Consider the following 26337-nt stretch of genomic DNA (forward strand, 5'->3'; position numbering starts at 1 on the left):
TCAATAGGCTAGGAGCAAAGGCTGGAGTTTCGGAACAAGAGCAACTGAGATTTGAAGGACAAGATTCTAGAAAGAAAGAAACTATAGAGATGTGAGTCCCCAAATTTGTGTCCGTTCCTAAGATATACATGCACCTGAAGAGACTCTAAGAAATCCAGCAGAACAACAGCACCTAAAGAGCTCAACAAAGATTTCAGCAGCTACACAGGGCTGAAGAGACAGAGACTAGAGTTCAAGCCCCACAAGGTGGAAGGATCTTGGTAAACATTCCAGGCTTTTGTTTTTTTGAGACAGATTCTTGCTCTGTTGCCTGGCCTGGAGTGCAGTGGTGCAATCACGGCCCACTGCAGCCTATAGCTTCTGGGCCCAAGTGGTCTTCCCACCTCAGCCTCCCGAGTAGCTGGAACTACAGGCACATGCTACTACACCAAGCTAATTTTTTGTATTTCTTGTAGACATGGGCTTTCACCATGTTGCCCAGGCTGGTCTCAAACTCCTGGATTCAAGCGATCCACCCTCTCTGGCTTTCCAACGTGCTGGGATTATCGTCATGAGCCATCATGCCCAGCCACATTCTAGGCTTTTAGTTGTAAGACCTAGTAAGGACCATGGCCTAGGAGTAAGGTCATAATTGAAGTTAACCACAATTAAAAAGACTCAATGATCCACTAGTACTCTTGTCTGCCTACCACAAGAAAACTTAGCCCTCCTTGGAGAAACCTGTTATCATCCAGAGCCTCTACAAATTTTCTTCTACATCATTTGAATTCAACAAGAAATCATGAGATATGTAAAAAAAAAAAAAAAAAAAAAGAAAGAAAAAAAGGGCCAAGGGCCAAGCACCAAAAACCCAGGAAGACTCAGATGATCCAGAAATTGGAGTTAACAGATAAGGGCTTTAAATAATACAGTTAAAATGTTTAAGAAAATAAAGACAAAGAATTTCATCAAAGCCTTGGAATCTATTTTTAAAATGGGAGAGGAGGAGGAACCATGAAAATTTCAACTTTCTAAATGAAAATTCTAGAACCGAAAATATTATAACTAAAACTAAGAATTCAATAGAGGGGATGTATAGCAGCTCAGACACAGCACAACAGAGTTTCTATGGAATGGGCAGCAGGCAAATAAAAAATACAGAATAGAAATAAGGAATATAGCAAAAAGTTATAACATACATGTAACTGGAGTTCCAGAATGGAAAGGTAGAGAGAGAGAAAGAGAAAGAGAGAGAGAGAAGGGGACAGATGCAATATTTAAAGAAATACTGACCAAGATTTTTCAAAACTTGATAAAAAGATTACATTCACACTTAAAGAGCTTTATGAATCCCAAGCAGGATAAATACAACACACACACACACACTTAGCAACATCAAGCACAAAGTGCTGAAGACAAAAAGAAAAAATAAAAAAAAGAGAAAAATGTTCAAGTAACTGAGGAGGGGGCCAAAAGACAGGAGCAACAATTAGACTGATGGCTGATTTCTCAATAGAAACAATGACAAGCAGAAGACAATGAAAAGACATTTTAAAAATGCTGAAAGATTAAAAAAAAAAGCCAATGTGAAATTCTATACCCAGCAAAACTATCCTTTAAAAAATGAAGGTGAATTAAGATGATTTTATGTTAACAAAAGCTGAGAGACTTTGTTGTTAGCAGACCTGAATACAGGAAGTGCTTAAGGGAGTTTCCCTCTTAAATACTACAGCACAGTGCTCCCAAATGGAAATGCTGAACTTGAAGAAAAAACGGAGAACATCAGAAAGCAGCAACTTTGACCCAATTCTGCTCCAATAAATTTTCATTGCAGTGGAATCATTTGTTGTAAAATATAAGTTCATATTAAACAAAATGCAGACAAAGAATGAGGTAAAGCTTGAATTTTACAACTTAACAGCATGTAGACATGGGCGGTTTAATTTTAACCAAAATCAAGTTAAAAACATTGTTAAGCAACAATGGAATTTGGGCCCTGGGAGTCAGGGGTCAAGGGCAACGGCTGGCATGTGGGAGTCAAAGGTTATGGCTGTGTGTGTCTGTGGTTCCTGGCTGTTAGGAGACAAGAAAATCTGTGGAGATGCAGGTGTCGGGAGCCATGGGCGATAGTTGTATTTTGAGGGTCAGGGGTCAAGAGAGCCTTTGGAAGACTTATGAGTCAGGGTCCACGGCTGACGGGTGGGTCGTGGTAGTTGTGTCAAAGGGCAGAGGTTGGAGGTCATGACCCACCAACACACGCCGGTTGAAACTTGAGCGCAAGGGACGGTTGAGATTCCCGGAGGACACGCCCCTATCGGCCCCGCCCCGTGCACCGCCTCCGTCGCCCCGCCCCGTCCCTCCCAGCCCCGCCCCTCCAGCGCTTCGAATGCGGACGCCAAGCCTGGCTGAGGCTGCGAAGGACGAGCGGCGCAGGGACCCCGCGGGCGGCTGGGGCTTCCGCGGCGCCCGCCTCTGCTCCCTCCCCTCGGGCGCTGGGTGCCGACCGGCCGGCCGGCCGGCCGGCGCCGCCTCCTGGGAAGATGGCGCTGCACTTCCAGGTCAGTGTGCTCTGCGCCGCGGGCCCGCGCTCCGCCGCCCTGGGAACCCGGCGGGACGCGTCTGGAGACCGAGGGCCGAGGACAGCGGCGGAGGCCGCAGGGCCGTGGGCCGGTGTCCCCGGAGTCCCAGCCCCTGCCTCTGCCCCTAGCCGGGGACCGGGACACTGGTCTGGGCTGCACACCCCAGGCCCGGGCAGGAGCCCGAGAAAGGGGCGGCGGAGCCTGGGTTGGAGGCGGCGGGTGGAGGGGGCGGGGGACAGGCCCAGGGCTCGTCCCGGGGAAGGTGCGGACGCCGGCAGCACGCTCGCTGACCGCGGCTTTAGTGTTGCCAGGGCAGGTGGGAGTCCCACCTGGGCCGGCTTTGGCGCGCCTCGCGCGGCTGCCGAGCGGTGGAGCAGCCTTCCCGCCTTCCCGCCGCGTCGCCGGCGCGGCTCTGTCGTCAGCCTCCCTCCACACAGTTGAGCTCCAGCCGGAGCGGGGACTTGGGATCCACCGAAGGAGCGGCGGCAGCGTTCGGACTTTAATTGGACTGAGGAGACAGGGGCTGCGTCTGGGGGGAGTTGTGAGGGAGGGCTACGCGGCCGCCTCTTCGGAGGAGGAAACCCGGGCCGGGCGCGGGCGCGGGCGCGGGCGCGGGCGCGGACGCGAGGATTGCAGAGGCTACGAAGATGGGACGCGTGCTTGTATATCCTCGGGCTGCTCTGACATCCCCGTTCAGTTATTCAGCAAACATTTATTATCTCCCCACTGTGTCTCAAGCATTGTGGAAAGTTCTGGGGATAAAGGATGACATCTTACTATCCTCGCCCTCATACAGTTAACAGAGAATTACAGTACAAGTGAAAAATGTATGGTAGAAATAGTCACAGTATCATAGCACAGAAAAGGGGGTAGCCAGCCAAATGTGTATGTTGAGAAGGAGTGAAGCAGAGCTGCTATGCTCTTAGCTGAGAGATGCTTTAAGATTCTTTGAGCCTCCATTCTTCCATTTATTAATTATTGAGCGCCTACTATGCTAGGCGCTGAAGATACAACAGCTCTGAACAAAACTCTATGGTTTCTACTCTCAGGGAACTTGCAGTCTACTGGTCCTTGAAAGAGTCGTAGGTGTTTGCCAGGTGAAGAGGAAGGGAAGGATATGGAGGTAGAAGGACGTGTGAGCCAAGGCAAAGAATTGTGGAAGAACATGGTGTACTGCAGAAAGTTCAGTCTGGTTGGGACAAAGGGATGGGATCAGGGGAGGCAGTGGGTGGCAGGAGATGACCCCAGGGAGGGAAGGGAATTTCATAATATGGTGACAGTGTATCTAAGAATCTCATTCCCCTTGTAGACTTTTTTAACCCCCTGTGATCACACTGATTTATAACTTGGCTGATTTATTGATTCTTCTAAAGGGTCTTTTTTTTAAAACCAGTTACTGTCTGATAATCGACAGTTCTGGAATGTTATGTAGTAAGCCCGACACATTACCTTTTGACTTCGTGCCATTTCTAAGGGTCCTCAGGTCAAAATAATGTATTACCACTTTAGTAAATATGCCCTCTGGGAAATTTTCACAGGAAGAATCTTACAAGGAGGATTTATGGATTGTAAATAGGTAATCAGATGTTCACAGAGCCCGAGTAAATCTTGAGAGTAAATTAAAAGATATGGTGGAACTTTGGAATTTTTTCATACATGGAAAGGTGATGTACAGTAAATCACCAAGCCCTGGAAGACTTCTTCATATTTAGGCACAGTGTTGGAAAAGTTAGCTGCTGATGTCAAAACTACCCATATTGGTTTTGCAGGAATGTACTTCACAGTACATTCCAACATAAGTACTTCACAGTACATTCCTGTAGACAGCTTAAAAGCGGAGTTGGACAAATAAAAGATCAGACAGTTTTGTTGACTAGAAAAAAACTGAAATTTCTCCGTTTGAATTCTTTTTAGCATATAGGATCATATTGTTAATCAGTTAACTCAAGGAACATTTGTTAATAGTGATAACCAGTACCTAGCATTTTGAGTTTTCGTATCCTCATTATAGAGGTGAGCCCTGCCACTAACTTAAAAAGTGTGCATATATACATTTTATTCTGAAGACACTGAGTCTTAAAACAGTTGTGACTTGCCCAACGTTACAGAGTTAAGAGTAGGCCTCATAACTCACAAGTTCCGTGTTCCCCATTACCTCTGTCTTACTGTCACCTACCCAAAAGGGCAGCTAGGCAAAAATTATGCCATCAAGATGATGAGTAAAGAAGCAGATTTGTGTAGGGTGAGGTTAGGGTACTGGTCAACATCTTTTTCACATCATGACATACATAAAAAATGTTAATTGTGTGTCTCATTAACATAAACCGCTCATTGCCAAAGGCCATCAGTGTGCACTTTCCCCAGTGTCTCAAGCTGTGCTCCTGCTACGTGGAGAGCAGAGGGATCAATATCTCAGGCATACCTGTGAATCATTCAAAGCAGTTGCATTCTGGTTAGGAAGCTGTGAATTAGGATACCCTGTCCCAAAGGAATTAATGGGTCTGGATTCCCTGACAAGCAATCCAGATAAGGGGGCAGAGTGAGGAAAAAGATAGAATTGAGAACAAGTAAGAGGTAGGCACTTTAGGTAGAACAGAGGTACCTTGGTAAGAATCGAGAGAATGTTAGGAAAAATTTAAGGGACTCAGTTGAGCCAACTTTTTTGCTCAGGACTGTTTAAGAAGCAGGAAATATAGCCATGCTTCTTAATCTCCAGTCAAGCTACCTGATTTGATCTAGATGTGATTGAGAACTATTATTTTTAAATGCAATTATAACATGAGAAAAGGTACGTGGGAATGACCATTCTGGCAGTGTGGACTTGAATGGGAGAAACTATGGAAGATCAGTATGGTCTTTTATATTCACCAGTAACTGGAGAGATTATTTATGATTTATTGTGGATCTTCTGTATGGCAGGCACTGGATTAGGCTTTCCCCATCTTTTCTATCTTCATTCTACAATTATTTTGGAAGGTAGATATTGCTGTTTGCAGGTTTTTTGTTGTTGTTGTTGTCGTTTGTTTTTTGAGACAGAGTCTTGCTCGCCCAGTCTGGAGTGCAGTGGTGGAATCTCGGCTAACTGCAGCCTCTGCCTCCCGGGTTCCAGTGATTCTCTTGCCTCAGCCTCCTAGGTAGCTGGGATTACAGTTGCAAGCCACCATGCCCTGCTAATTTTTGTATTTTTAGTAGAGACAGGGTTTCTCCATGTTGGCCAGGCTGACCTCGAATTCCTGACCTCAGGTGATCCGCCCACTTCGGCCTCCCAAAGTGCTAGGATTACAGGAGTGAGCCACCGCGCCCGGCCCTGTTTGCAGTTTTAACAGCAAGGCTTAGAAAGGTTAAATTATTTGCCCGAGGTCACTTAATAAGTGAGTGGCAGATTCCAAAGGTTGTGTCCACTCTGTTGGACCAGTGGTTTTCAAATTGAACCATGACATTTCTAAGACCCCACTACTCTCTACTCGCATTCCCAGAGCAGCTTGAGAAATCCCTGGCCCTGGCAGCCACAGTTAGAAAATATTGCTTGATCTACTGTCTGTGAATATCAGGGGGAGGTGTTGAGTTGAGTCTTTATAGAAGAATAATTGGGAGGACTTTATGACAAATTAGGTATGTCCCTGGAATTAGCCATACTGAGATTTGAGGGCAGAGTCCACAAGACTGCCCTTTCTTTTCAGACCAAGTGCAAGTTTGGGGGTTTCCCAAAACCACCCTCAGGTTCAGTAGTTGACTCACAGAATTCACCGAAAGTTGTCATACTCAGTTGCAGTTTGTTACAGGGACAGGATACAGATTAAAATTGGTCAAAGGAAGGTGACACAGGGCAAAATCTGTGCAGGTTTCAAAACTAAGCTTCTGTTGGCCTCAGGACATGTTGTGCTCCCTGCATCAATATATGGCAATGTGCACTAATTATTGCAAACTGGGTGAGCTCACCTAGACTTCATTATACAGGGTTTTTACTGGGGCTTCAGTTCTTAGGTATGATTGATTGATTGTCCATGTGTTTGAAATCAGTCCTAGGTTGACTATTACCTTGTGACCCAAAGTCCTGACCCTAAACACGTAATTGGTGTTTCTGGTGTGGCCAGTCCCCAACCTACCACTATTGGGTATGGCCAGCCCCTCCCCTAAATAAAAACATTCCTATCAGGTATGATATACATTACCTTTCAGAAGCAAAGGCCAGATGTCTCTTATGGCAAGACCAAATCTGTTACTATACAGGAGGTACAAAGGAGACTAAGGAGAGGGGGAAGCAAAAGATAACATTGAGCTTGTAAATCTACACTCTGGTCTAGAAATCTGAAACTACTGAGAAGAAGGGACACTTAGGCCGGGCATGGTGGCTCACGCCTGTAATCCCAGCACTTTTGGGAGGCTGAGGCGGGTGGGTCACGGGGTCACGAGGTCACGAAATCAAGACCATCCTGGCTAACACAGTGAAACCCCGTGTCTACTAAAAATACACAAAATTAGCTGGGCGTGGTGGCGGGCGCCTGTATTCCCAGCTAATTGGGAAGCTGAGGCAGAAGAATGGCGTTAACCCGGGAGGCGGAGCTTGCAGTGAGCCGAGATCGCACCACTGCACTCTTGCCTGGGTGACAGAGCGAGACTCCATCTCAAAAAAAAAAAAAAAAGAAGGGACACTTAAAGTGGAAAGCATGTTCAATTCTGTTTGTCACATTTTTGGGTGATTTTTTTACATCTTTCTAGATTTCCAAGAGAAACAAATTTGTACACAAATGTAAAGATGGTGAACAGACAGGGCTGAAAGTATGGACTGCCAGGCATGGTGGTGTGTGCCTGTAGTCCCAGCTACTTAGGAGGCTGAGGTAGGGGGATCACTTGAGCTTAGGGGTTCTGGGCTGTATTGTAGTGTGCTCCACCGATCAAGTGTCTCCACTAAGTTCATCAGTAATATTGACCTCCCATCAATATGGGAATGGGGGACCACCAGGTTGCTTAAGGAACGATGAACTGGCCCAGGTCAGAGACAGAGCTGGTCAAAACTCTAGTGCTGATCTGTAGTGGGACCATGCCCTTGCATAGCTATTGCACACCAGCCTGGGCAACATAGCAAGACCCTGTCTCTTGAAGTATAGACTAGGACATCATCTCCAGGTCGATGATGATCGAAATAAAGAGTGGCAATTTGGGCAGGTTGGGGGAGACAACATGTATTTGGGGTCTGTAGACTTGTATTTGACTCAATATTTGATTATTTATCATTAATCTTGAGGAATTTATGTATATTTGATCTCAGCTTTAGTTTTTTAAATCTGTAGAATAAATATACTGAAAATACATACTTCACAAGAGCCTATTTTTCAGGATTGGTTTGAAAAAAAGGTGGAAATACTTTTGTAAACTATAAAGCAGTAAAATAAATATTATCTATTTTATTTTAAGAAGGAAGAATTCCAAGAGATCCAGATAAAAGCCTTCAGGGATACTCAGGAAAAGGTAGTAAGAGGAAGAAAAAAAGAGTTTGTGGGAAATGAGTAACTTCAAAATGAAGGCAGTTTCTGTTTATTGTAATCAAGAAGCTTAATTCCAGAAGGCAGGAAAGATACAGGAAAGTAATTGAAAAGTTCTTTAAATTCAATTGAAGAGGATTTTTGTGGCTTATTAATGTTTTACTATTAGGGAACATTTATTTCCTGAAACAAAAACATTTATTCTCTTTTTTCAGCTTTACTGAAGTACAATTGATAATAAAATGTGTGTAAACTGTGCAATTGGATGGGTTTTGACATATGTATACATCTGTGAAATTGTCACCAAAATCAAGAAAATGAACATATCCATCCCCCCAAAAGTTTCCTTGTGCTCTTGTGCCCCTTTGTAATCTCTGTTTTTCCCCTACTCCTCTGCTGTCTTCCCTCCCAGCCAGGAAATCACTGATTTGCTTTCTGTTTCTTAAGAACCATACAATATACACTCTCCAGCATTCACCTGTTGATAGTTGCATGCATGACTATCAACATGTGTGGCTTTTACTCAGCATTCACCTGTTGATAGTTACATGTGTGACTTTTTACTTGCTATATAAAAATAACTCATCATTTAGGGGCCAATTCTGTGTCAGGTTCAAAGGCCAGAAATAAGTCCAGAATAATTTGGAAGATCCTTATTTAGACTATGGTCAAGATTACATCATTGTCTCCTAGGGTATGAAAGTTGGATGCTGTCTGTTTTTGTGTGTGTGTGTGTGTGTGTGTGTGTGTGTGTGTGTGTGTGGTTTTTTAGACAGGGTCTTGCTCTGTCACCCAGGCTGGAGTGCAGTGGTGGGTTCTTGGCTAGCTGCAACCTCTGCCTCCTGGGCTTAAGAAATCCTCCCACCTCAGCCTCCCAAGTAGCTGGGACTACAGGCATGTGCTACCACACCTGGCTGATTTTGTTGTTGTTGTTGTTGTTGTTGTATTTTTTGAAGAGATGGCATTTTGCCACATTGGCCAGGCTGGTCTCAAACTCCTGAGCTCAAACGGTTCACCCACCTTGGCCCCTCAAAGTGCTGAGATTACAGGTGTGAGCCACCATGCCTGGCCTGTCTGTTTGTATTTGATAGTTACTCTGTGGGAGGTGAATGATGTCCACTTCTCTTTGTTTTACCTCTTAGTTATTTATATGGGCTTCTAATGTTATCATTAAGACTTGTAGAAGCTTTAAGAACTCAAACCTGATTTGTCAACAAATTGAGAAGGGATCCATTTTTCTGAGACCATTCTCATATTAATCATGTTCTCAGATATCAATGCATAAAACTAAGATGAAAATTTATCAGTTTACTATAAAAAATAAAGTTTCCTTAGAAAATGAAGTGCTAAACAGAAGATTGCTTGATTGGTTAGTAACCACCATATTGTGGGCTTAATTGCTTTATACGTCTAGATAATACCTTTCTACCAGGGGAAGGGTCTTTGTGTGTGTATCCCTTTCTCTAAAAAGGTTTTTACTATACCAGGTATAAGTTTGTTACCATTACAGTGAAAGAATAACTTGATTTTCCCTTTGAGTCTTTTGTAAAAGAAAATTCAAACCTTTCCCTTTTTATCTTGGATGGCCTTTTTCATTTGTTAATAATTTGAAATATCTTTGGAAAAAAAGAGTGATTGGTAACATTGTTGATTTAAATACTATGTAAATACACCCCAGGTCTGTTCTGTCTTGAGGTTCTTTATATCAGTAAAACAAAACAGACAGATAATTTCCAGACTTTTCCATAATCTTTCCAAATAGGTTTATTTAGGTGCCATTAAATTGATTACTATTCATATTACTTTTCTAGGGCTTACAACACTTTTTTTTTTTTTTTTTTTTTTTTTTGAGTTGGGAGTCTCGCTATGTTTCTCAGGCTGGCCTTGAACTCCTGGGCTCAAGCCCACTGCCTCAGCCTACTGAGTAGCTGGGATTACAGGCATGTGCCACCGTGCCTTAATACCAATATATTTTCATAGATCTGGTGGCCAGAAATCTGAAACATACACTGGTTTGGTCCCTTCTGGAGGCCCTGAAGGAGAAACCATTTCATGCCTTTCGCCCGGCTGCTTCTGATGGCTGCTGGCAATCTTCATTGTTTCTTGGCTTGCAGAAACATCACTCTAGTCTCTGCCTACATCTTCATATGGTCTTCCCTGCTATGTCTCTGCATCTCAAATCTCCCACCTTTCTCTTATAGGAATACCGGTCAGTGGATTTAGGACCCACTGTAAATCCAGCATGATCTCATACCAAGATTCTTAATTAAGGATTTGTGAAGACCCTATTTCCAAATAAGGTCACATTTATAGGTACTGGAGTTGGGAGATGGACATATATTTTAAGGGGATATAATTAAAATCATTACAATATGATTAGGTAATGTTAAAAACAACTGTGTACCAGAAGTTACATGACACTAACTCTTAATCCTCCAAACCTATGAGATAGGCACCGTTACTAGTCTCATTTTTGCTGCCTTTTGTTAAACAGGTCTATTACTATTTCTTGGCCTAATTCTTTTTGCAGTCAAAGAATCTTAGGCCTAGATGAATGCATGCCAGCAGGATCAGTTTATTAATTATACCAAGTATTATCAGTTCTAAAATTCAGTCCTCCAAATTTATTAGATGAAGGAAAAGACTTCTTAGGTTGATCATGAAAGGGAAAAAGGGACCCCTTTTTATTTTCATATATAAATACATATTTAATTTTACTTTAAGTTCTGAGATACACGTGCAGAACGTGCAGGTTTGTTACATAGGTATACATGTGCCGTGGTGGTTTGCCGCACCTGTTGACCTGTCACCTAGGTATTAAGCTCCGCATGCATTAGCTATTTGTCCTCATGCTCTCTCTCCCTCCCCTCACCCCCACAACAGGCCCCCTGCATGTGTTGTTCCCCTCCCTGTGTCCATGTGTCTTCATTGTTCGGCTTCCACTTATGGGTGAGAACATTTGGTGTTTGGTTTTCTGTTCCTGCATTAGCTTGCTGAGGATAATGGCTTCCAGCTTCATCCATGTCCCAGCAAAGGACATGATCTCATTCCTTTTTAATGGCTGCATAGTATTCCATGGCTTATATATACCACATTTTCTTTATCCAGTCTACCATCAATGGGCATTTGGGTTGTTTTCATGTCTTTGCTATTGTGAATAGTGCTGCAGTAAACATACATGTGCATGTATGTTTATAATAGAAAGATTTATATTCCTTTGAGTATATACCCAGTAATGGGATTGCTTTGTCAAATGATATTTCTGGTTCTAGGTCCTTGAGGAATCACCACACTGTCTTCCACAATGGTTGAACTAATTTACATTCCCACCAACAGTATAAAAGCATTTCTATTTCTCCACAGCTTGGCCAGCATCTGTTGATTCTTGACTTTTTAATAATCACCATTCTGACTGGTGTGAAATGGTATCTGGTTGTGGTTTTGATTTGCATTTTTCTAATGATCAGTGATGCTGAACTTTTTTTCATGTGTTTTTTGGCCACATAAATGTCTTCTTTTGAGAAGTGTCTGTTCATGTCCTTTGCCCACTTTTTTTTGTTATGAGATGGAGTCTTGCACTGTTGTCTAGACTGGAGTGCAATGGCACAATCTTGGCTCATTGCAACCTCTGCCTCCCGGGTTCAAGCGATTCTCCTGCCTCAGCCTCCTGAGTAGCTGGGATTACAGGCGCCTGCCACCACGCCCAGCTAATTTTTGTATTTTTAGTAGAGACAGGGTTTCACTATGTTGGCCAGGCTGGTCTCGAACTCCTGACCTCATGATCCGCCTGCCTCCGCCTCCCAAAGTTCTGGGATTACAGGTGTGAGCCACCACACCTGGCCACTACATTTGCCCACTTTTTGATGGGGTTGTTTTTTTCTTTAAATTTGTTTAAGGTTCTATGTAAATTCTGGATATTAGACCTTTGTCACATGGGTTGATTGCAAAAATGTTCTCCCATTCTGTAGATTGCCTGTTCCCTCTGATGATAGTTTATTTTGCTATGTAGAAGCTCTTTAATTAGATCCCATTTGTCAATTTTGGCTTTTGTTGCAACTGCTTTTGGCAATTTCGTCATAAAATCTTTGCCCATGCCTATGTTCTGAATGATATTGTCTAGATTTTCTTCTAGAGCTTTTATGGCTTTGGGTTTTGATTAAGTCTTTAATCCATCTTGAGTTAATTTTTGTATAAAATGTAAGAAAGGGGCCCAGTTACAGTTTTCTGCATATAGCTAACCAGTTTTCCCAGCACCATCTATTAAATAGGGAATTCTCTCCCCATTGCTTGTTTTTGTCAGGTTTGTCGAAGATCAGATGGTTGTAGATGTGTGGTCTTATTTCTGAGGTCTCTATTCTGTTCTATTGGTCTATGTGTTTGTTTTGGTACCAGTACCATACTGTTTTAGTTACTGTAGCCTTGCAGTGTAGTCTGAAGTCAGGTAGTGTCATGCCTCCAGCTTTGTTCTTTTTGCTTAGGATTGTCTTGGCTATATCTTTTTTGGTTCCATATGAATTTTAAGGTAGTTTTTTCTAATTCTGTGAAGAATGTCAATGGTAGTTTGATGGGAATAGCATTGAATCTATAATGCTATATCTATATATCTATAATCTATAATGCTATAATGCTATAACTTTGGGCAGTATATCCATTTTCACAATATTGATTCTCCTTATCCATGAGGATGGAATGTTTTTCCATTTTTTTGTGTCCTCTCATTTCCTCGAGCAGTGGTTTATACTTCTTCTTGAAGAAGTCCCTCACATCCCTTGCTGTATTCCTCAGTATTTTATTTTCTTTGTAGCAGTTGTGAATGGGAGTTCATTCATGATTTGGCTGTCTGCTTGTCTATTGTTGGTGTATAGGAATGCTTGTGATTTTGCACGTTGATTTTGTATTGTGAGACTTTGCTGAAATTGCTTATCAGCTTAAGGAGTTTTTGGGCTGAGATGATGGGGTTTTCTAGATTGTAGGATCATGTTGTCTGCAGAGATGATTTGACTTCGTCTCTTCCTATTTGAATACCCTTTATTTCTTTCTTTTGCCTGATTGCCCTGGCCAGAACTTCCCATACTATGTTGAATAAGAGTGGTGAGAGAGGGTATCCTTGTCTTGTGCCAGTTTTCAAAGGGAATGCTTCTAGCTTTTGCCTATTCAGTATGACATTGGCTGTGGGTTTGTCATAAATAGCTCTTATTATTTTGAGATATATTCCATCAATACCTAGTTTATTAAGAATTTTTAACATGCAGTGTTGTTGAATTTTCTTGAAGGCATTTTCTGCATCATTCTATTTTTCTGCATCATTCTATTGAGATAATCATGTGATTTTTGTCATTGGCTCTGTTTATGTGATGGATTATGTTTACTGATTTGCATATGTTGAACCAGCTTTGCATCCCAGGGATGAAGTCGACTTGATTGTAGTAGATAAGCTTTTTTTTTCTTTTTTTCTTTTTTTAAGATGGAGTCTTACTCTGTCACCCAGACTGGTGACAGTGCAGTGGTGCAATCTTGGCTCGCTGCAACCTCCACCTCCAGGATTCATGAGATTCTCCTGCCTTAGCTTCCCAAGTAGCTGGGACTACAGGCACGTGAAACCATGCCCGGCTGATTTTTGTATTTTAGTAGAGATGGGGTTTTGCCACGTTGGCCAGACTGGTCTTGAACTATTGACCTCAGGTGATCCACCCACCTTGGCCTCTCTAAGGGCTGGGTTTACAGGCGTGAGCCATGGCACTGGGCTTGGATAAGCTTTTTGATGTGCTGCTGGTTTTGGTTTGCCAGTATTTTATGGAGGATTTTCACATCGATGTTCATCAGGGATACTGGCCTGCAGTTTTCTTTTCTTGTTGTGTCTTTGCCAGGTTTTGGTATCAGGTTGATGCTGGCCTGATAAAATGAGTTAGGGAGGAGTCCCTCCTTTTCAGTTGTTTGGAATAGTTTCAGAAAGAATGGTATCAGCTCCTCTTTGTACCTCTGGTAGAATTCGACTGTGAATCTGTCTGATCTTGGACTTTTTTGGTGGGTAGGCTATTTTTTTACTGCTTCAATTTTAGAACTATTGGTCTAATCAAGGATTCTACTTCTTCCTGGTTTAGTGTTGTGAGGGTGTATATGTCCAGGAATTTTTCCATTTCTTCTAGATTTTCTAGTTTATTTGCATAAAAGTGTTTATAGTATTCTCTGATGGTAGTTTGTATTTCTGTGGGGTCAGTAGTGATAATCCTTTATCATTTTTATTGTGTCTATTTGATTCTTCTCTCTTTTCTCCTTTATTAGTCTAGCTAGCAGTCTATCTATTTTATTAAGTTCTTATAAAAACCAGCTCCTGGATTTATTGACTTTTTTTGAACGATTTTTCGTGTCTCTATCTCCTTCAGTTCTGTTCTGATCTTAGTTATTTCTTGTCTTGTGCTAGCTTTTGGATTTCTTTGCTCTTGCTTCTCTAGTACATTTAGTTGTGATGTTAGGGTGTTGATTTGAGATCTTTCTAACTTTCTGAAGTGGGCATTTAGTGCTATAAATTTCCCTCTTAATGCTGCTATAGGTACATCTCAGAGATTCTGGTATATTGGCTCTTTGTTCTCATTGGTTTCATAGAATTTCTTGATTTCTGCGTTAATTTCATTATTTACCCAGGAGTCATTCGGGAGCAAGGTTAATTTCTGTGTAGTTGTGTGGTTTTGAGTGAGTTTCTTAATCTTGAGTTCTACTTTGCACTGTGGTCTGTGAGACTGTTATGATTTCAGTTCTTTTGTATTTGCTGAGGAGTGCTTTACTTCCAGTTATGTGTCTGATTTTAGAGTAAGTACCATGTGGCACTAGAAGAATGTATATTCTGTTTTGGGGTGGAGAGTTCTGTAGATATCTATCAGGTCCCCTTGATCCAGAGCTGAGTTCAAGTCCTGAATATCTTTGTTAATTTTCTGTCTTGTTGATCTACCTAATTTTGACAGTGGGGTGTTAAATTTTCCCACTATTATTGTGTGGGAGTCTAAGTCCCTTTGTAGGTCTCTCAGAACTCATTTTATGAATCTGGATGCTCCTGCATCGGTTGCATATATATTTAGGATAGCTCATTATGGTGAATTGTTCCCTTTATCATTATGTAATGCCCTTCTTTGTCTTTTTTGATCTTTGTTGGTTTAAAGTCTGTTTTGTCAGAAACTAGGATTTTAACCCCTGTTTTTTTTTTTTTTGCTTTCCATTTGCTTGGTAAATTTTCCTACATCCCTTTATTTTGAGCCTATGTATGTCTTTGCATGTGAGATGGGTCTCTTGAATACAGTACACTGATGGGACTTGACTCTTTGTCCAGTTTGCCAGTCTGTGTCTTTTTATTGGGGCATTTAGCCCATTTACATTTAAAGTTAATATTGTTATGTGTGAATTTGATCCTGTCATCATGATGCTAGCTGGTTATTTTGCCCGTTAGTTGGTGCAGCTTCTTCATGGTGTCCTTGGTCTTTGTATTTTGGTGTGTTTTTGCAGTGGCTGGTACCAGTTTTCCTTTCCATATTTAGTGCTTCCTTCAGGAGCTCTTGGAAGGCAGGCCTGGTGGTGACAAATTCCCTCAGCATTTGCTTGTCTGAAATGGATTTTATTTCTCCTTCTCTTACGAAGCTTAGTTTGGCCAGATACGACATTCTGGGTTGAGAATTCTTGTCTTTAAGAATGTTGAATATTGGCCCCCACTCTCTTCTGGCTTGTAGGGTTTCTGCAGAGAGATCTGCTGTTAGTCTGATGGGCTTCCCTTTGTAGGTGACCTGGCCTTTCCCTCCTGCTGCTCTTTATATTTTTTCCTTCATTTTGACATTGGAGGATCTAATGATTATGTGTCTTGGGGTTGATCGTCTTACTGAGGTTCTCTGTATTTCCTGAATTTGAATGTTGGCCTGTCTTGCTAGGTTGGGGAAGTTTTGCTGGATGATATCCTGAAGTGTGTTTTCCAACTTGGTTCCACTCTCTTTGTCTCTTTCAGGTACTTCAATCAGTCATAGGTTTGGTCTTTTTATGTAGTCCCATAGTTCTCAGAGGTTTGTTCATTTCTTCTCATTCTTTTTTCTCTCCTGCCTTATTTCAGCAAGGTAGTCTTCAAGCTCTGATACTTTTTCTTCTGCTGGATTGATTTGGCTATTGATACTTGTGTATGCTTCACAAAGTTCTCGTGCTGTGTTTTTCAGCTCCATCAGGTTATTTATGTTCCTCTCTCAACTGGTTATTCTAGTTAGCAGCTCCTGTAGCCTTTTATTATGGTTCTGAGCTTCTTTTCATTGGGCTAGAACATGCTTCTTTACCTCAGTGAAGTTTGTTATTACCCACCTTCTGAAGCCTACTTCTGTCAGTTTGTCCATCTCATCCTCTGTCCAATTCTCTGGAGAGGTGTTGCGATCATTTGGAGAAGAAGCACTCTGGCCTTTTGGGTTTTCAGCATTCTTTCATTGATTCTTTCTCATCTTCATGAGTTTGTCTAGTTTCGATCTTTGAGGCTGCTCACCCTTGGATAAGGTTTTTGTGGGGACTCTTTTTGTTGATGCTGCTGTTGTTGCTTTCTGTTTGTTTTTCTTTCAATAGTCAGGTCCCTCTTCTGTGGGGCTGCTGTGGTTTGCTGAGAGTTCACTTCAGGCCTTGTTAGTCTGGGTCACTCCTGCACCTGGAGATGTCACCTGAGGAGGCTGGAGAACGGCAGAGACAGGTGCCTGTTCCTTTCTCTGGGATCTCTGTCCTCGAGGGGCACCAACCGCTTCCCTTGGCTGGGAGTAGGGGATCCCCTGCCCTGTGTGGCTCTCAGGTGGGCCAATGCACCACCTTGCTCTTCCCTCCTCCCTGTGGGTTACCCCAACTGCCTAGTCAGTCCTGGTGACAGAACCTGGATACCTTGGTTATCAGTGCAGGATTTGCATGTTGTTTTGGTTCTTCTCAGTGGGAGCCTCCAATCACCACTGCTTCTAGTTGGCCATCTTGACCCCCTATTTTTGTATTTCTTACCTGGATAAAACAATATAATTTTTATGTATTCATGAACTATAAAGATTGTATGCATTTTCCTGTTGTGAACAGTATGTAGTAGTAATCTGGGTTTGTTTGGGCTAATCTAGGTGGGGGAGATGTTTAAAATGTGGTTCATTTGAGGTTCTTTATCTTAATCAGCCTATTTGAAATCTTATTTTTGGACTTCTGTGTTTACTCTAGCAGGAAATTTCCAAATCTGGGATGCTGGGCTCTGATGTAGTTAGGGAAATGGAAAATGCTATAAAAGCGCTAAGAAGGAGAGAGGAAGAGAGAAGTAAAAGGAATAATGGAAGCTAGAGTAGGTCTCATTTTGGTGTTACTTGTGTATTCCTTTAATGAGAAGGTATATGCACATGAGGGAATGTGTGGGCTAGTGTAGCTGTAAGGTTACCACATAAAATTCAGGCTAGAAAGGACAAAAAAATGGCATTTTTTAAAAAGGAATATCCCATTGTTTTCATATGCCTACCTGACATTGAAATCTGTGCCAATATTTTTTCTTTCAGAGACTGATTCTCTAATTCAAGTTCAAAGTGAGGTAATTTGTTTTCAGAAGACCTCTTTAACAAAAAAATTTTTAAGCTGGAGAGGAGTGCTGAACTCATTTTTTAATTCTTTTTTTAGATGGTTTCCATGTGTCCCAGATCGTCATGAGATTAGATTTATATCATCAAGATAGGATGATGAACAGAATGCTTTAGTCTTCATGCTTGTAAAATAGGAGACTTTAACATAACTGGTTATTACATTGCTAGAAATACCATGGGATGAAGTCAAAGTTCCTGAAAATCCTGCAGCACTTTGAGTTGTTGGTTCAGAAGCCCGAAATCAACATATAATAAAAATAATATATATATATTTTTGAGACAGGGTCTTGCTCTGTCACCCGCTGAAGTACAATGATAGTATCAAGGCTCACTGCAGTGTCAACCTCCAGGGCTCAAGCGATTCTCCCACTTCAGCCCTCTAATAGCTGGGACTACAGGTGTACCCTACTATACCCAGCTACTTTTGTTGTATTTGTAGAGGGGATTTTGCCATGTTGCCTGTGGTGGTCTTGAACTCCTGGGCTCAAGCGATCCTTCCGCCTTGGCCTCTGACAGTGCTGGGATTATAGGTATGAGTCACCATGCCCGGCCTTAAATTCTTAAAATTTGAGAAAGAATATAAATTTGGTTATCTGCAACTTGTGCATGATCATTTCCCCCATCCATCTCCCTAACCTCATCTGGTATCTCCTTGCTGTGTTTATCAGCCGCACTGACCTTTAATGCTTTGAGATGACTAAATTCCATTCTACTGAAGAACCCTGGTAAATGTTCTTTCTTTGCCTGGACTGCCTTCTAGTCTTTTTAAAATCTGATTCACTGTTGTAGGTCTCAGCATAAATATTATTTCTTGAGGCCTACCTTTCCAAATCCTTGTTGTAGACAAGTTCTCCCTTTCTTGTACTTTTCCATTGCAGAACTATCAATTTGTAAGTAAATAATTTGGGGAGTAGGAGATGGGCGTGTTTTGTTTGCAACTGTATCCCCTGGTAAGTAGTTGTATATCGATAAACATGTATTGAATTAATGAATACACGTGATATTTGTATCCCTTGTTTTTTGTGGTTAAATATTTACCTCATTTTTTTCATTGAAGTAAAATGTTAATTTTTTTTTCTTTGAAGAGTTTGGCTGAATTGGAAGTGTTATGTACTCATCTCTACATAGGGACTGATCTTACACAAAGAATAGAGGCTGAGAAAGCACTCTTGGAACTTATTGACAGTCCAGAATGTCTCAGCAAGTGTCAACTTTTATTAGAACAAGGAACAGTAAGTATTTGGTAACAGTGATTAACCATGAAAGATCAGTAGATGTATGTCATTGTTAATGAACTCGTGTGTTAGCAATGGTAACTGATAGATATTGCCACATGGTTTTTTTGTTTTTGTGAAACTATAGTTTCACTGTCAAAGGGGTTAATCAGGAAAAGAATTGGAAAACCTGGAAAGCAAACTTAGGGAAGAGCCAGGAAATGAAATAGGAATGAATTGAGATAGTTTCTTGATTACTATTAGTCTCTTTTTATGTCTCATATTAGTGGGCAAATTTACATTTTTAGGAAGTTGACTAACAACTTAAAAAAATCTAGATAGGGGAGGCAGATTGTAATTACCTCAGAAACATGAAAGGATGATTCGAAAGCATGCTGATTACCTCTTGCCTGCCTCCCATCTAGATATTCATAGTCTAGACATTCATATTCATTTAGTAAAATATTTAAATGTCAAATCAGATGCTGTACTGCTTACTTGATTTATGTACATGAATTAAAGTAGCTCTTTGTTTAGTTGGAGAGACAGATACCTAAATAGCGATGAAACGATTGCGGTAAGAGACTGTGTGGTCTAGAGCAGAGTTGTCAAACTTTTTCTGTGAAGGGCCAGATAGCAAATATTGTAGACTTGTGGGCCAGGAGACAAAATGGAAGATATTTTGTAAGAACATCTATAGAAAGAGAAAAAACAAATTTCTACAAAGTTTTATTGATGAGATTCAAAATATAATAATCTAATACAGACTTTTTAATAATACAGGTCTGTTAATGAAGAGAATAGAACTGTTTTTGGGTGGATAACATTTTTCTATTAATAATTGGAGTTCAGAGTTGTTTTCTATCATCAACATTGATTGCAGATGTTCATATGTTAATGCTGATCTATAATGAGATTTTACATATTTTATATTTGAAAGTATCTTTTCACATAGATAGGTACTGCTAAATACTAATATCAGTCCATGAGCATATGATTATAATTAAGCACATTCATCATTTACAAGGCATTTAAAAAATTCTGTTAAATGTTGATATTTGCCTTTTAGCATGTCATAATATGCAGATTGACCACTTCCAATTGAAGATTAAGTGGGAGCTCTTAATTGCACAGTTAAATGGATTTTATAATATGGAAATTTCCTTTACATTTGCATCAAGATCTGAAGCTGGAGCTGTAGTTGAAGCTCAGAAAATATATCTCTGAATAGAGAGCTCACTACTTGTTTTAACTTTTGACAATGTGGGAAGTATATAAAGCTGCCTCACATTACTTGCAATTCAAATGATGTTATCAAAATGGCTTTACTGCAGTATAAGTTCTGCATATAGGTTCTAAGCACTTTTTAGGCAATTTTGTAATTTTAGGTTGAATTTATTGAGGAACATTATCAATTTTGCAACAAAAAGTAAGTTCCAAAGCCATTTCTTGTTGAACAATGGTGACTTGGTTGTTCTGAATGAGACGTTCAGAAAAATTTTAGCGTTATCCCTGAGCTAAAAAAAAGCAGTAAAAATTTATCACTGATAAGCTATTAAACTATTGTGTGAGGAGACAAGTAAGGATATTGTTTCCAACACAGAATATTCAGATACTGCTTCTCTATCTTACAGAAATTAACAGAGCTAAAGTTCACAAAAGTGAATGAAGTCCACTGTTAACACTACTGATTTATTAACTTACAATAGATTCATATATTTACCACACAGTATCTGCTGATGAATAATATGGTGAATAACCATAGACTTTAAACATCTTACATTTTTCACAAGCTTTGTAAATTTGTTCAGCTAAGCCCTTTTCCGCTCCATATGTTTTTACCACTAGTGTGACATATCGTAGCAGATTCTACTTCAGTTTATATTGAATTAATGTGTCCTCAACTTCCTTGAAAATATTCTGTCCTGTAGTTCTCCCACAGTCTTCATAGAGGCCAGTTCTTTAGTTGCTTCACACTCAGCATTGACTTCTAGAATAAACAGATAGTAAGTATTGGTAACATTAACGGTATGAGCATTATAAGAAACATCTGTCCACTCATCAAGACTTAAGGAGAACCTTTCCAAATCATTTGTCTTGTTTTCAAATTGACTTTTGATGTTGTTCCAGTGTCTTCAGCTCTTTGAGAATTTGCTCCCACCAGAAACTAGTAATCTTATTTTCTCTGCACATATAACTTTGGCTGCTGTAATAAAACAATGTTGATTTAATTAACTCATCATCAGTAAATGGCTGTGTGATTGGCTAACAAATGAGCCACTTGGAAACTTTGGTTGCAGTCTCATTTTTTATGTTTGTAAAGACAGTCTACTATGATGAGATATCCAATTTTCTATTTTTTCTGACTTTTGATTTCCTGAGTTGGGAATATTGTGATGGGAATATTGGGGATATTGCTTGGTCTGATATTGTCAGCGTATATTGTATTCTTTTAGGACAACCATAGTACCATTACATAAAAAGCACATTGTTTTGCTATGTAATCAATGAAAGAATAGTCCATACTCCATTGTGCCTTAAAAATTAGATATTTGAAGTCCATTTTTATCTTTTCTTATTTCGATATGATAGACGTGCTGGTAATAATAAAAGGTATGTGTCATGTCATGACAACACCCATGGCTCTCTAGGCACTGTAGAGTTGTAGCTACCTCACTGTGGTTTATGATACTCTGAGCAGCAGTAGGAAGCACTGAGCGCCACATGTGGTCTCTGTTTTAACTATTCAATTCTGCCATCGTGGCATGAAAGCAGCCATAGGCAGTGTGTAAATGAATGAGCATGGCTGTGTTTTAATAAACTTTATGGACACCAAAATACAGATTTCATATATTTTTCTGTCACAAAATATTGTTATTGTTTTGATTTTTTTGAACAGCTGAAAAGCTGTTTAAAATTGCAAAAAACATTCTTAGTTCACAACCCATGTAAAAACAGGCAGGATTTGGTCAAGGGCCATAGTTTGCCAGCCTCTGGTCTAGAGAAAAAAAGAGGGAGTATCTTTGCAAGAATTTCTAGGAGGTGGAGTGAATACATGAACCAAATTTTCAAGGGTGAGCATGCATTTAGACAGTTTGAATATAGTATTAAGATAATTGGGGGCCAGAGAGAATATAGTCAGACATGGGTTTCAAGGAACACAGAGGTCAGGGTGGGGAAGATTTGGAAAGGAACCTAAAGGCTATCATGGTCAGAGCAAAGTCAAGAATGGAATCAGATGAATTTGAAGAGATGATCAGAGGCCAGATGATGTAGGGCTGTAGACCATGGTAAAAGTACCGTATTTTATTTGAACTTGCTTTATTTCTCCTGTTTGCTTATTGTTATTTGAGATGGCTGTCTACATCTCCCTCAACTAATGATTTCTTTTAAGAGATTGTATGCCTGTGTATGTGTATCCTTTTCTGTATGTATGTATCTCAAATTGACATATTTTATCTATTGTAAATTTGCCAGTTTGGAAAACCGGAAGAATTTCTGTTATTGCTTAGAAGAACATCTCTATCACAATGCTTTATTTTAATTTCATTTATGATAATAATAAATAAAATTATGCTTTACAGACATCGTATGCTCAGCTCCTTGCAGCAACATGTCTTTCAAAACTTGTCAGCCGAGTCAGTCCTTTACCTGTTGAGCAGAGGATGGACATCAGTAAGTGGCTTATTATGCTTTTTAACCAACTGCGCTTTAAAAATCTTTTTCTTTTAAATATACTAAACTGTTACTAGGATTGCAAATTTTTTATGTCTGTCATTTTTAAAAACACGAGTATCAAGTCTCATTTACTCATCTGTGATGAACAGTGATGTGTTACATAAAGCAACGTCTAATCAAAAAAGCATTTTTTTTCTTTTTTTGAGACAGAGTCTCGCTCTGTCACCAGGCTGGAGTGCAGTGGCGCGATCTCAGCTCACTGCAACCTACGCCTCTTGGCGTAGCAATTCTCCTGCCTCAGCCTCCCGAGTAGCTGGGACTACAGGTGCACGCTACCACACCCAGCTAATTTTTGTATTTTTAGTAGAGACAGGGTTTCACCATGTTGGCCAGGATAGTCTTGATCTCTTGACCTTGTGATCCGCCCGCCTTGGCCTCCCAAAGTGCCGGGATTACAGACGTGAACCATCATGCCCGGCCAAAAAAGCATTTATTTAATGATAAACAACAACTAGCATTTTGTGTACTATTTGTTAAGATTTGTACTATCTCATTTTATCCACCAAATAAGATTTTTGAGTTATCCTCATTTCACAAATGAGGAAATTAGATTTGCAGACAGGCTCTGTCACGTGCCTGAGATCACACAACTAGAAAGTAGTAGGGTTATGATTCAAAGCTACTCTACCTGTTTAGAGTCCAGGCTTTTAGTCATTATCTTAACTTGGTATGCAACTGAATGACAGGACAGAATTCAGCTCTCTGGTATTTTTCAGGATGCTATATCAAAATCATTTGGGGTATATGTAAAATAAAAGCAGGTTGTTATTAGGAAGATAATTTATATATGGATAAACAGTCTTGGAACTTTACTTGAAAAAATGATTCTATAAAGTAGCAGTATGTTTTTTGGAGTTAATGTATTTTAAGTTTTTGTGTGTATGTAAGTAGCTTGCATTTCATATGGACAAAATTGTAATAATTGAGGTATGGGGTTTTTTGGGTCATCTTTGTTCATATTAGAAATAGATTGTTGACTCATTTCTGTTCTTCAGCCTCAAGGTTAACATAATTTATATTTATCAGAAAAGTTAAAATGTATTGTATGTGATGGATCTTTAAGTTTAAATTTGACTGGTCAAAATCTCACAATGATACCTTGTTTTCCTCTATATTGACTGTTATTTTTATAAGCACTCTGAGTCTTAGGTACTGCAGAAAGCCTTGAGAAGGATTTATCCACTGTTGGACTTGCGTACTTAAGAAAGCAAAGGAAAGGAGTTTATAGTTTTACAAATAAGGGTTCAAATAGTGTAAAGCTAAGTCATAAAACTTGTGATTTTGTTTATTATATTTTTCAATACACATCTTTTAAATAGACTTAATTTTTTTAGAGCAGTTTTGGGTTCACAGCAAAATCGAGCACAAAGTACAGAGGATTTCCATATACTTCCTTCTGCCACACATGCACAGCTTCCCATCTATCAACATCCTGCACCAGAGTCGTACATTTGTTACAATTGATGAACCTACATTGACACATCATCATTAACCAAAGTCTGTAATTTACATTAGGGTTCACTCTTGGTGTTGTATTTCTATGGATTTTGACAAATGTGTTAATACAATGACATGTATCCACCAATATAGTATTATACAGAATAGTTTTACTGCACTAAAAATTCGCTCTTCTCTGCCTGTTCATCCCACCCTCCCCCAACCCTGATCTTTTTACTGTCTCCATAGCTTTGCCTTTTCCAGAATATGATATAGTTGGAATCATACAGCCTGAGGTATCAATCATACATGTAGGCTTTTCACATTGGCTTCTTTCACTTAGTAATATGCATTTAAGGTTCCTCCATGTTTTTTTCATGGCTTGATACCTCATTTCTTTTTAGCACTGAATAATTCTTTGTTGTCTGGGTATACCGCAGTTTATCCATTCACTTACTGAAGGGCATCTTGGTTGCTTCCAAGTTTTGACAATTATGAATAAAGCTGCTATCAACATACATATGTGGGTTTTTGTGTGCCCAAACATTTTTAGCTCCCTTGGATAAATACCTTGGAGCACAATTGCTGGATTATATGTTAAGAGTGTGTTCAGTTTTATAAGAAACCACCACACTGTCTTTCAAGGTGGCTGCACCACTTTGCATTCCCACCAGCCATGAGTGAGAGTTCCTGTTGCACCACATCCTTGCCAGCATTTGCCATTTTCTGGATTTTGGCTAGTTTGATAGATGTGTAGTGGTATCTCCTTGTTTTAATTTGTATTTCCCTGAGAACATATGATATACAGCACCTTTTTGTGTGCTTATTTGACCTCTGTACAGTTGACCCTTGAATAATGCGGATATTAGGGGCATTGACCCCCTGCGCAATCAAAAAGTCACAACTTTTGACTCCCCCAGAACTTAACTACTTATAGTCTACTGTTGACTGGAAGCCTTACCAATAACATAAAAACAGGCTGATTAATCCATATTTTGTATGTTATATGTGTTATATACTATATTCTGTGAATAAGCTAGAGAAAAGAATATTATTTAGAAAATTAAAAGAAAGATAAAATGTATTTACTATTCATTAATGGAAGTGGATCATCATAAAGATCTTCATCCTCATCATTTTCACATTGAGTAGGCTGAGGAAGAGAAAGAGGAGAGGTTGGTCTTGCAGTCTCGGGGTGGCAGAGGCAGAGGAGGCAGGAAAGGCAGGAGCACTAGGTATAACTTTATGGAAATACATTGTAATTTCTGTCTGACTTTTTTGCTTTTTCATTTCTTTAAAAATGTTTTTATAAAGTACCAATCCTTCCGTGTTCACTTTAAATTCAGTGCCCTGTATCATAGAAAGGTCCATGTCCTGAAAGAAGTCTGGAATAATGGAAACATTTCTGCCAGATTGTCCAATGTTAATTTTTTTTTCTGGCACTGCTGTTTCTACTACATCTTCTCCCTCATCATGTGGCACTGGTTCAGAAGCACTCATCTCCATAAAATCATCTTCTGTAAATTCTGGTGTTTCTTTTGTTAGATTCCCTAGTAGGTGTAGGTTTCTCCCTTGTGTAAAACTTAGCAATTTGTAGGAAACTTTGATCTTTTTTTTCAAGTGAGTAATGTCTGACAGGCTTAGACCTTTTGTCGCCTTTACTTAGAGTTGACATTAGTAAATCCTTAAAGGCTTTTTAGTAGCAGACTTCCAAAAGATTCAGGAATTTTAGCATACTTTTAATTTCAGATTTTCAGCTGACTTTAGCTATAGTATACAGTAGGTTAAGACTCATATCTATGACTTTTACTCGAAGAACAGCAGTAAAGTACAGAAGTTTTCTATATTTAGCCAAGATTTATTTCAGTAGAAGATAATCTTCTCTGACTAATCTTTGAGATTGGAATAAGCCTTTAAAGATAAACCTCAGAATTCTCATTTTGGGGTAATATCGTCCATTTCAGTTCCCTAGGTTTGGCATAGGAGATAGTGACTACACTGGTGTGTGACTCTTTTCCTGGAGATTTCTTCCTGAAAAATGCAAGAGCTGTTGGTGAGAGCAGGCTTGCAGTGATAATAGTTGAGTCTGGTCTACAAAGATTTTGTAACTCCTTGGAAAGCCTCTTATAATCATTCTTAACCTCTTTGTAGCTAAAAATTTAGAGTAGTTGAAATCTGTAGGAATGCACTTCTGAGGGCCAAAAATGTGACTGACTTGGGAACAATTCTTAAACTGATTAACTAGCGTAATATAGTTTTGTGAATTTATTGCACTGATCCTGTACCTTGTGGTGTATTTGTCCCT

General features: G+C 40.0%; 1 protein-coding gene across 9 annotated transcripts in view; it reads left to right on the forward strand.

Annotated features, from left to right (window-relative positions):
• Positions 1 to 2361: 2361 nt before the first annotated feature.
• The window catches only part of RANBP17 (RAN binding protein 17), a 442116-nt gene continuing 418140 nt past the window's right edge, over positions 2362 to 26337 (forward strand). For 8 of the 9 annotated variants that reach the window (XR_010157416.1, XM_001152068.6, XM_054684768.2 and 5 more), the window contains exons 1-3: positions 2362 to 2537; positions 18729 to 18875; positions 22442 to 22532. Coding sequence is in view for 8 of the 9 variants with exons in the window: in XM_001152068.6 (XP_001152068.2) it covers positions 2520 to 2537; positions 18729 to 18875; positions 22442 to 22532 (256 nt within the window). In the remaining variant the exon portion in view is untranslated. Of the gene's footprint in view, positions 2538 to 18728; positions 18876 to 22441; positions 22533 to 26337 lie in introns of those variants that run through there. The other variant, XM_054684772.2, reaches the window with a different exon arrangement.

The sequence above is a fragment of the Pan troglodytes genome, chromosome 4 (assembly GCF_028858775.2).
Source record: "Pan troglodytes isolate AG18354 chromosome 4, NHGRI_mPanTro3-v2.0_pri, whole genome shotgun sequence".
Classification (NCBI taxonomy): Eukaryota; Metazoa; Chordata; class Mammalia; order Primates; family Hominidae; genus Pan; species Pan troglodytes.